Source organism: Rattus rattus, chromosome 12 (genome assembly GCF_011064425.1).
Source record: "Rattus rattus isolate New Zealand chromosome 12, Rrattus_CSIRO_v1, whole genome shotgun sequence".
NCBI classification, from domain to species: Eukaryota; Metazoa; Chordata; class Mammalia; order Rodentia; family Muridae; genus Rattus; species Rattus rattus.
The window spans coordinates 65,095,693-65,106,817 of NC_046165.1; the positions used below are offsets into that span (position 1 = coordinate 65,095,693).

At 40.7% G+C, this 11,125-nt stretch overlaps 1 protein-coding gene across 1 annotated transcript; it reads left to right on the top strand.

Annotated features, from left to right (window-relative positions):
* The first annotated feature begins 319 nt into the window (after positions 1-319).
* LOC116914084 lies at positions 320-8,914 on the top strand. The gene is made up of 3 exons (XM_032918390.1): positions 320-734; positions 7,495-7,583; positions 8,715-8,914. The coding sequence occupies exons 1-3, from the start codon at positions 351-353 to the stop codon at positions 8,722-8,724; spliced, it is 483 nt and encodes a 160-aa protein (XP_032774281.1). The 5' UTR covers positions 320-350; the 3' UTR covers positions 8,725-8,914.
* The last annotated feature ends 2,211 nt before the right edge of the window (positions 8,915-11,125 follow it).

The following is an 11,125-nucleotide window of genomic DNA, read 5'->3' on the forward strand; positions in this document are numbered from 1 at the left end:
CCTGTTTTAGGGCTGTTGCCCCAGGACCCCAGGCACATGGACATAGCTCATGTGTCTGACCACTCTCCACCAATGCAATGAAAGCTTTATCCAATGGCAGAGACTCATGTGACAGTTCAGATGCTCAGTGCCATTTACTATAGTCACCCTTACACCTAGAGCCTGTTTCTCTGGGGGAGAGGGAGGGGGAGGCTGGGGTCATGGAGCAGAGAGAGGGTGTGTGCACTTCACAATGGGCATTCTGTCACGGAATGAGGTGAGAGCTGACCTGTGACATAACTGCCACATCAGTTCTGGCCAAGCTCAGCCACTAACTGCCATTAGTTAAGGGCTCTGCAGGGTCTAAGAAAATGAGAAGGAAGCGTCCAAGGGCTTTGGGAAGTCTTCGCAACCCTGTTCCCCAACAGGGTTCCACACTGTATACTTTGCCTGTCAGTGTTCCTCTCATCCCTTCTCAGCCGGCCAACCTTCATCTTCCTGTTCCTGTCAACCCGCTTTCTGTTTTCTACCCTACCACATTCCCTTCTCTGAGGAACACTTCCAACTTCCCCACCTTAATGATGGCTATGCCCAGCTCCTCCTCTCTCGCCAAAACTCCCTCCAACTACCCTGTTCTCTCTGCTTCCCCTTCCTATTTGTCTACCCTCATGACTACCTCTCCTGAAAGAGTGCCAAGGGATAGTGGCCTCCTTTTGGTTTCCTATCCGAAAGGTAGAGGCCTTCAGCCAGTCAGGGTAAGTTTAAAACCACAACGAAAAAAATCCTTGCAGATGGTTCTCTTCTTTCACGGTTTCTGCATTGACCTTGTCTCTGACTGACTCTAGCTTTAACTCAGGAATCCCATAAAAACACTAAACTGAAAGACACAGACAGGGGGAGGGGAGGGGGAGGGGAGAGGGGAGAGAGGGAGAGAGGGGAGAGGGGGGAGGAGGAGGAGGAGGAGAGGGGGAGAGGGGAGAGGAGGAGAGGAGAGAGGAGAGAGGGAGAGGGAGAGAGGAGAGAGGGAGAGGGGAGAGGGAAACCTGTAGGGTAAAAATTAAATAGAAACAAAAACAAGATGCCATTTTTAAATAGGAAGAGCCCAGACTTGACGAGACAAGGATCCTCCAAAGATACCTTTGAATTCATTTTCTGTTGACCATCTGCTACTGGCTGTCTGGCCTACCCTTAAAAGTTTGCTTGCCAAGGGAGACCCTTGGAGGAGATTAAAATTTTATTTTCAAGTGGTTATCAACTGGAGATTGCTTCTGGGTTGGAGATAGGGGAACTCATCCACTTCTTTTATCTCTAGAGCCCCATCACCTCCAGACTAGGATAGGCTTGTGAGTGCTGCCTCAGTCTATGAGTTCATGTGCCCATCAATCATATCGATTTAGAAGGACTAGGGTTTGGTTTGTTTTTGTCTTCCTCCCCCTCTGGCTCTTATACTACTCCTTTTGCCTCTTCTTTCATGAGGTTCTGAGAGTCCTGAAAGTGCATTGGTGGAGACATCCCACTTAGGGTTGAGTGTTCTAGGAAAATGCGTGTTCTCCCTCTCTGGCTGTGGGTCTCTGTATCTGTTCCCACAGGAGGAAGCTTCTCTGATGATGGCTGAGCAAGACACTAATGTCATTAGAAGTCATTTTATTACTATTTTTCTTAACTTTTTAAGGAAGTGTAGTGCTTAACTTCCCCTCATGTTTCTGGACTATCATTGCTCAAGTTCTTTGCTCCCCAAGCAGTGTCAGACATGGATTCATGGAGTGGGTCTTCAGTCAAATCAGATGCTGGCTGGCTACTCCCACAAACTTTGTGGCACCATTGCATTAGCATGTCTTGAAGGCAAGACACCACTGTAGATTGAAGAGTTTGTGGCTGGGTTAGTGCTTCTGTTTCTCCTTTGGGAGTGTGCAGAGTACCTAACTGTACCAAAGACACTAGCACATAGGAGTAAAGAATATGTAGCGCCAGTTGACTTCTCCATGTTCAATGAGTTGTACAGTGCTGTCTTCAGCAATGGGGACTTGGTATCAATTTATGGAGAGCAACCTATAACCTTTGAAATAGGCTGGGAGTTTTTGGAGGGAATTCAGTAGGACCCTTCTAGCCAGCAACTAGATGTAATCCAATCCTGGGACTGGAAGCTTCATTTGGTGACAAGAGATGGTCAGTTGGGGCTCCATATCCCCCATAATTTGGTGATTTCATTTAGATCTCCTTCATATCTGTATATATTTAGGGAGCTTCTATTGTTTTAGGTTGCCATACTATCTTTCCAATCACCCTTGTTTTTTGCTGTCTCTCCCCATATTTCTTCCTTTCTCCCATTCTTTCAGATAGCTGTTTCCTATGCCAATGAGTTCAAGGCTACTCTCTGATTTCGATCAGGTTCAGGTGTATCTAGATTTACGTTGAGGTCTTTGATCCATTTGCTCTTAAGTTCTGTGTGGGTTGATAAGTATGGATCTATTTGGATTCTTCTACATGCGTGTAACTTCAGTTTGACCAGAACCATTTATTGAAGATGCTGTATTTTTATAATGTATATTTCTAGCTTCTTCATGGACTTATATATGGCTCTTTAATTCATTTTTATCTACTAATAAGTCTGTTTTTGTGCCAATACCTTTTTTTATTACATTTGCTCTGTAGTAGAGTTTAAACTGGGACGGTGATACCTCCAGTAGTTCTTTTTTATCTGGGATAGTTTTAACTCTCCTGCTTTTCTGTGTTTCCACTTGAAGCTGAAAATTTCCTTTGAAGGCATGTGAATAATTTTGTTGGAATTTCGATAGTGATTTCACTGGGTCTACAGATTGCTTTTGGTAGGATGGGCATTTTTACTATGCTAATCCTACCACTCCATGAGCATGAAGCATCTAATATTGTCTTCAATTTCTTTTCTCGCTGTCTTAAAATTTTTTTAAATCATATAAATCTTTCACTAGCTTGGTTACAGACCCCCCAACATATTTTGTATTTTTTGTGGCTTCCTCAATGTCTTAAACTTTTTCTTACCACATAAGTCTTTCACTAGCTTAGTTAGAGATACCCCAAAACATTTTGTATTTTTTGTGGCTATTGTGAAAGGTATTGTTTCCCAGACTTCTTTCTCAGTCCGTTTATCATCTGTATATAGGATAGGTACTGTTTTTTTTTTTTTAAGTTAATTTTGTATCCTGCTACTTCACTTAAAGTGTTTATCAGCTGTAATAGTATCTTCATGGATCTTTTTTGTATACTATCATATCATCAAATAAAGAAACTTTGACTTCTTCCTTTCTTCAACTATCTTACTGCTCTAGCTAAGACTTTAAGTACTGTATCGAGTACGTATAGAGAGAGTAGACAATCTTGTCTTGTTCATGATTTTAGTGGAATTGCTTTTAGATGATGTTGGCTATGGGATAGCTGCCAACCCGCTTTTCTTTGTTGAGGTATGTCCTTTCTATCTCTAATCTCTTGAGGACTTTTATTATGAAGAGATGTTGGATTTTATCAAAGGCCTTTTCTGCATCTAATAAGATGATAAAGCAATTTTTGGCATTCAGTGAGTTTGTACGGTGGATTAATTTCTCAGTTTATGCATGTTGAAACCATCCCAGCATGCCTGGGCTAGCACCTACCTACTTGATCGTGATGAATGATCTTTTTTATGTGTTCTTGGATCCAGTTTGCAAGTATTTTATTGAGAATTTTTGTATCTGTGTTCATAAAAGAAATTGGTCTGTAATTTCTTTGTTGGGTCTTTAGGTAGTTTGGTTGAGTGTGACTGTGACCTCATAAAAATTGGGCAATGTTCTATCTGTTTACATCTCATGGCTTCTCTGGCTTTTAGAGTCTCCATTGAGTCTTTTTGAAAGTATGGTAGAACTCTGTGCTGAAACCATCTGACCCCCTTTTTTTGTATTTATTTATTTATTTATTTATTTATTTATTTATTTATTTATTAATTTAGTTTGGAAGACTTTTAATAGGTTTGTTTAAGTTGCTTATCTGATCTTGATTTAATTTTGGCAAGCAGTATATATACATTTCTTTTAGATACTCCAATTTGGTGGATTGCAGGTTTTTAAAGTATGTACTTGTGATTCTTTATATTTCCTCCATGTTTGTTGTTGACTATTATCCTTTTAGTTAATTTGAATAAGGGTCTATCAGTCTTATTTTCTCAAAGAACCAACCCTGTTTCATAAAACCTTTTGCTGTTTGCTTCTTTTTTTATTTATTTCAGCCCTGAGTTTATTTCCTAGTCTACTTCTTTTCAGTATGATTTCTTCTTTTTGTTTTATGCTGCTATGTTATTAGTATGAGATCTCTCCATGTTTTTAAATGTAGGCACTTAGTGCTATGAACTTGCCTCTTAGAACTAGTTTCACTGTGTCCCATAAGTTAGGATATGTGCATATTTATTTTCATTCAATTAGGAAAAGTCTTTCATTTCTGACCTGGCCCGGCTTTTATTCAGTAGTCAGTTTTTTAGTTTCCATGAGTTTGAAGCTTTGTGTTATTTCTGTTGATGTTTATATCCAGTTTTAAATCATGGTGGTCTGATAGAATGCCAAGAGTTATTTTAAGTTTGTTTTATATGTTGAAAATTACATGAGGTGTTGAGAAGTAGGTATATATTCTTTTGTGTTTGGTTAAAATGTTCTGTAAATATCTGTTAAGCCTATTTGATTTGTAATGTCATTTAGTGCTAGCATTTTTTGTTTAGTTTTTGTCTGGATGACCAGTAGGTTACTGAAGTCTCCCACTCTCAGTATATGAGTGTCAATATGTGACTTAAGCTGTAGTAGTGTTTTGTCTACAAAACTGGATGCCCTTGTGTTTGCTGCATAGATGTTAAGAATTGAAATGCCCTCATGATGAAAATTTCCTTTGATGTGTATATAGTGTCCTTCCCTATCTCTTCTGATTAGTTTTGTTTTGAATTTTATTTTGTTAGATAGAAATGTCTGCACCAGGTTGCTTCTTAGGTCTATTTCTTTTTCTATCCTATTATCCTAAGGTGATGTCCATCTTTGATGTTAAGGTGTGTTTCTTGGATGCAGCAGAAGGATGAATCCTGATTCTTTTAATTGTGGAATTGAGACTAATTATGTTGAGAGATAGCAGTGACCAGCATTGTTAATTCCTGTTATTTGTTGTTGTGTATTGTGTGTCTTTGATTTGCTGGCATGGGATTTTTTTTTTTTTTCGGAGCTGGGGACCGAACCCAGGGCCTTGCGCTTGCTAGGCAAGCGCTCTACCACTGAGGTAAATACCCAACCCCATTGGATTATTTATTACTGTGTCTTCTTTAGGTTAACGTTTTCCTTCCAGCACCTTCTGTTAGGCTGGCTTTGTTGATAGATATTGCTTAAATTTTGTTTTATCATGGGATGTCTTAATTTTTCTCTCTACGGTGATTGAAAATTTTGCTATGTATGGTAGTCTGGTCTGACATAGGTGGTCTCTTAGAGTCTTTGGAACATCTTTCTTGGATCTTCTGGCTTTTTTGCTCTCAATAGAGAAGTTAGGTGATATTGAATAGGTCTGTCTTTGTATGTTGCTTGTTTTTTTTTCCTATACAGCCTTTGATATTTGTTTGTTCTATACATTCAGTGTTTTCATTATTATGTGTGAGGGAACTTTGCTTTTGGGTTCAGTGTTTGGTATTCTGTGTGTTTCTTGTACCTTGATGGGCTCCTCCTACTTTGGGGAACTTTCCTTTTATGGTTTTGTTGAAAATAGTTTTGATGCTTTTAACCTGTGTTACTTATACTTCCTCTACTACTATTATTCTTAGATTTGCTCTTTCCATAGTGTTTAGAATTTCCTGAACATTTCGTGTCAGAATTGCTTTAGATTTAAACTTTTCTTTTAATGAGGCATCCATTTCTTTTATCAGATCTTCAATGCCTGAGATTCTATCTTCCATCTTTTATAGTCTGTTGTTAAGTTTTGCCTCTAAGGTTTCTTTCTGAGTTTTGATTTTTTTTCTAATTCTAGATTTCCCTGCTTGGGTTTTCTTTATTGATTCTATTTCAGTGATTAGGTCTTGGATGTTTCATTCATTTCCCCTCATTGTTTGTGGTTTCATAGATGTCTTTAAAGGATTCATTTGCTTTCTTCTTATCACATTCATAAAAGCTATTTTAAAGGCTTTGTCTTATGTTCAGATATGTTGCAATATTCAGAGTCTACTGTAGTAGGGCTTCTGACTCTAGTGGAGATATACTGTCCTAGCTGTTGTTGGGTTTTTATGCTGGTGTCAGGCTTTGGGAAGATTGTCATTCTAGGCGCTGATATCTGGTCCTGTCTTGTTGGGTGATGTATTGCTTGCTTTCTGTTTCCTCTTTGGTCCTTAGGAGAATGTGGGATCTGTTATCTGGTAGAAAATTCTTCTGGGGTCCTTATAGGTGTAGTCACAGTGCTGTAAATGATGTAAATGTGCTATGGAAAATATGATCATGAGGCACTGACTCTTCCTAACTCCTGATTCAGGAAAGCTCCCCTAGGTTGCAATATAAGTTGCCTCTGTCCCTTGCCTTGTGTTCATTATCTGAAAGGAGATGGTCCATGCTGTCACACAAACACATGCTAATGTCACAGCTCCACTTATTTTATTTGCCACCTCCCCAATCACCCTTAGACTCGACATGTCAATCACCTCTTGCCTGTTTGCTGAGGTTGATGCACTGGACCAAGAGGCAGGCAGCATGGTGTTTTAGTGTCTTAGTCCTAATGGGACATGAGGTACCTGGGAGGTGGCTGCCACAGCAGGTCTCTGCAAACAAAGTTCCTCTCTTCCTTTACTGAAGAGAAAGGTTTGGAGTGTGTTCTGAAAAGATGACAAAGTGGTTTCCCAACATTTTCCTTATGAGACCTAATTTCCCACTCCCATTCTTTTGCCCTGTGCTCCTTCTACCTGTGTTACCTGAATCCTGTCAGCTCTAACCTTCAGCCTTCTCCCTAGCCCAATCTGTCCTTTCTTTTCCTCTCACTCCGATCCACACTTTCCCCCATTATCCCACCTAATCTCTATTCCTGGCTCTTCCTCTTTTCCAGACTTTTCTCTGAGCACCCTGTTTACCTTGTCCCCTTTCACTATTGGACCCAACTTGTCTTAGCATTTTAGTTCAATAGTTCCCTACTCTCTCATCCCCAGAGCAAAGCCAGCTGTGCTCTGTTGGTCCTGATGCATCAATTCTCCTCCATGGGAGGGGTCACCTGCCACACCTGCAGTATCACACAGAGCAGTGTCAGAGTTGTGCTTCCCAAACAGACTGACCTGGTGTCCATGGGAATAAGGGTGACACAGCCAGCACGCTCCTGGAGCAACACTGTATCCATTTCCTCAATGACCTCTTCTCTCTCTCTCTGGACATACCTGAAAAACATCCCAGAGATATGAGTGGCACCATTACCCTAAAGATTTTTACAGCCAACTGTCAGGATGATGACCTAGCTTTTCCCTGATAAACGAAGAGACCTAGAACTGGTCACAAATCTCATTCACTGTTTCCTCAGGTACCAGGGAAATCAGAGCCGGAGACAAAGACTGGGAGTCATAAAGTTAAGGGGAGCCAAGACCTGTTTAAGCTTTGTGCCTTTATTCAGTAAGTATTGACAAGCACAGCCACAATGGAGGTGTTGCCTAAACAGACAGGGCAGGGATCCAGTCTTACTAGGGTATGATCTGGACTCAGTTTCTCTTTTGGTTCCCTTGGTTTGGCTGGGAAGCCATGCAGTGGGTGGCTCAGCATTCTTCTGGGAATTTGAGATCAGAGTCTGCACTTGTTCAAGTTGCCAATTGTCAACTAATTCCACATGCTTGTCCGTCATTATGAAACTGGGGACAATGACACTTGGTACTTTTAGCAAGTATCAGGAGACCTGGACTCAGGCATTAATTAAGCTATGATTTCAGAAATATGTGCTTGTGGCCAGATGAGACCTGATTGACCCCATGTGGGTTTCACTGCCTGGGAGGACCTTACACTCTTCAATATAGGGAAACTGGAGGCCACTTTCAAGAGGGGCATTTGCTTCATGTCAACTTGTAACTTTTGATGAATATATGTGTGTCCTTCCATTTGTTTTCAATTGTCATAGTGACAATTGAAAATTAATAACATGTTCTAGGAAGAAAAATACATAGTAGAAAAACAATTATATCAATCTGTCAATCGAAATAAGAGCCACACTCACTAGACCTCTGAATAACCAAACAGCTTTTTCTCTTCAGCTCCATAAACACACGCGTTAGACAGTAACCAAGACTGTATATTCACTTTGTGGTCCTTGGCCCTCTATTCTGATTTATTGTATAGCTTTGCTTTAAATAAAGTTTCCCAGCTACTTCTGTAAACTGAGTGAACCTTTACTTTAATTGCTAGAAATTCCTGGCCTAGACCTGAACCAACAGTAACACCAGGACCTCACTAGGACAAAGGTACCAGCCACCACTAACCTCTGAAAATGACTTTCCCCTTGAGTTCTGTGAGTAAGCTTCTCTTTGCACCCAGATTTCTACTGGAGTAGCAGAAGGCAGGAGGCTAGGATTTTCACAGCACATTCTCTTATTATACTTTTGAGCTATTGTTCCTTCAACTCAGAAAGAATAGTTAGCAAGGAAAAGACATGCCAGAGCACTATTTAAGTCCTAGTCCAAATAATTCAAATCCAGACCTTTCCAGGTCCAGATAGGCAATGGTCTGATCATATGTTTCTTTTTTTCCCCTCACTAGAGGAACCTGAAATGCTAAGACTACAAGATTCTCAAGTAACTCCAAGACCCAAAGTGCCATCTCTGTCTACAAAACTAAAATATGACACCCAGGACAAGATGATTATTAGGGATGCAGCATACTTCCTTCCATGTAGCCATCCTATGTATTAAACAAAGTGGTCACCATTCACAGAAATAAATTATTCACTTGCAAATAAACCAATGACTACAGATTTATTGATTTCAGACAGAACTGATTCCCAAACAAGGGAAGTTAAGAGGAAGAAAGGATGTATTTTATCCTGACAAAGGGGCTAGTACTCACTGAGAGAAAGGAATATACATGTGTTATCTGCATGAAAAAAGTGACAGATTTTTGAGGGGAAATTATGAAAAAGATGAAAATGGAAGCAGATGAGTATAGTCATAAAATTTTCTTGACCTACTTTAATAAGCATCAACACCCCCTCTAGCCCACCACATACCAGAGGTAGTGGAAAAGTTAATAGGATACAGGGGAAGTAGACCTGTTTAGAAGTAGTTATCTGGGGGTGAGTCCAATCTTCATTGTCAGGATATCAGCAGTTGAGTCCAGTGGCAAACACCAATTATGAATCAGTCCAGTCCTCTTAGCAGGCACCACATATGAATGAGCAGCTGCAGTCTGGTCCTCATGGCAGACACCACACATGAACCAGCAAGGGCAGTTCAATCCAGAAGAAGCTATGAGGCTTACCTACTGGCACAAGGTCATGGAAGCTACAAGAAGTTCTTTGGCATGTTTCTCTCTCTAAGATATCACCACAAGCAAACTCAACAATGCAATGTAAGGCAAAGTAGTAAGTAGTTATATAAATATGTAACAGTGGGTGATGTGCTTGCTGTTTATGAGTGAGGAGAGAGTACTGTTACTTCTCCCATGGGAAAGGCCAGGTACCTAGGCAAGCATCTGTAAATCTGTAACCCCTGCACTAGGGCAGGCAGGGGGACCCAGGAGTTCACTGGCTTATCATTTTAGTAGCAATGGTGAACTCCAGGTTCAGTGAGCTACTGTCTCTCATAAAAGGGGCTGGGTGATTAAAGGTACCTGATGTGGACCTCTGACCTTCATAACTTTGTACAAAGGTGACTGTAGCCTCATATCTAGCTAACTACAGACATATACCACACACCAGACACACACAAAAGAAAACTAAGCTTACCAAAACTGCTTGTTAGTGATAAAAAGGTGGAGAGATATGTATATATATTGAAACGATGAAGAAAACTTAAATTAAAACTTTATTTTTTAAAGCAATTCTTAAAGTCAGAAGTCCCCACATGTGTCTCGTACTCCATTTGGCAGCTGTCTGTAGGTGAGAAACTCCATTAAAACCCCAACTATGAAGCTGAAATATGGAGATGGAAGATGGCTGTCTTAAGCAGCATTGGGGCAGAGACCTTTTATGGACTATCCAAAAGATGCATGGCCCAGGAAAGCAATAGCTTATTCCAAATAAGTGCATGAGAAACACTATGTTAACATGAATGAAATAAGTTTATTAACTTCAAGCTGTGTAATGTATGGCCACCAATATGTACCCACAGTGAATCTCTGGCACCTTCCCCTACCCAATCCTTGACAACCAATATTTCCCCATGACCTTTTCCCTGGTAACTAACATCTGAGTCTCTCATTCCTAGAAACCAACAACTTCCCTAACCTAGGATGAGCTGACCAAAGGCTGTGCCTGCTAGAATCTGGGTACCCTACCCATCCCTGCATCTGTGATTTTCCCCCCTCCTTGTCCTTGACATCTTAAGCACTTTAAGGAAGGAACATTTATTCTCTGTCCCTTTTAGGGTCTCATTTAATTTAAGGGGGTCATTGTATGCAAGACCTGGCAGCAGGTTAAGACACATCTAGCAGGAAGGGAGTGTTAGCATGATCTGCGGCTCTGCAGCAGGCCTAGCACACTCACGTGGAGAGCAGGGAGTAAACAGCTAGAGGCACAGAACCGTAAAGTTTCAAGGACCCCCTGCAGATTCCCCCTTTTCAAGTAGGATTCACCTGTTAAGGTTTCCAAACGGTTTTCAGACAGCACCACCAAGTGTTCTAATGGACAGAGAGGCAAAGGCTGCACTACCAAATTCCCTGAAAGAATGAAACCCTTTATCATACGAAAGTTGAACATTTATGCTGCAGTGTACTAAAGATGTGTCAGGTCTGCTAATATGTCAGCAGCTGGCAGCACACAAGGTTTTCAGTGCATTGACATAGGTCTTAAAGTTGTTTATCGGTGACGAGCATCATGATAATTATTAAGATGGCATATACTATTGTTTCTACAACTCTGTGTCCACAAGCTGACAAAGGCATTTACATAGCCATTGGGATGAAAATCAAGGGGTTTATTGTACTGAAAACTGAAGAATGTCCAAATCGCACTC

Bases quoted from the DNA above. Each gene is read 5' to 3' on its own strand.
- LOC116914084 (XM_032918390.1), top strand. From the start codon at position 351: ATGAGAAGGAAGCGTCCAAGGGCTTTGGGAAGTCTTCGCAACCCTGTT. The intron at 735-7,494 runs GTAAGTTTAAAA...CTGTTTCCTCAG, and splicing joins GAGGCCTTCAGCCAGTCAGG to GTACCAGGGAAATCAGAGCC.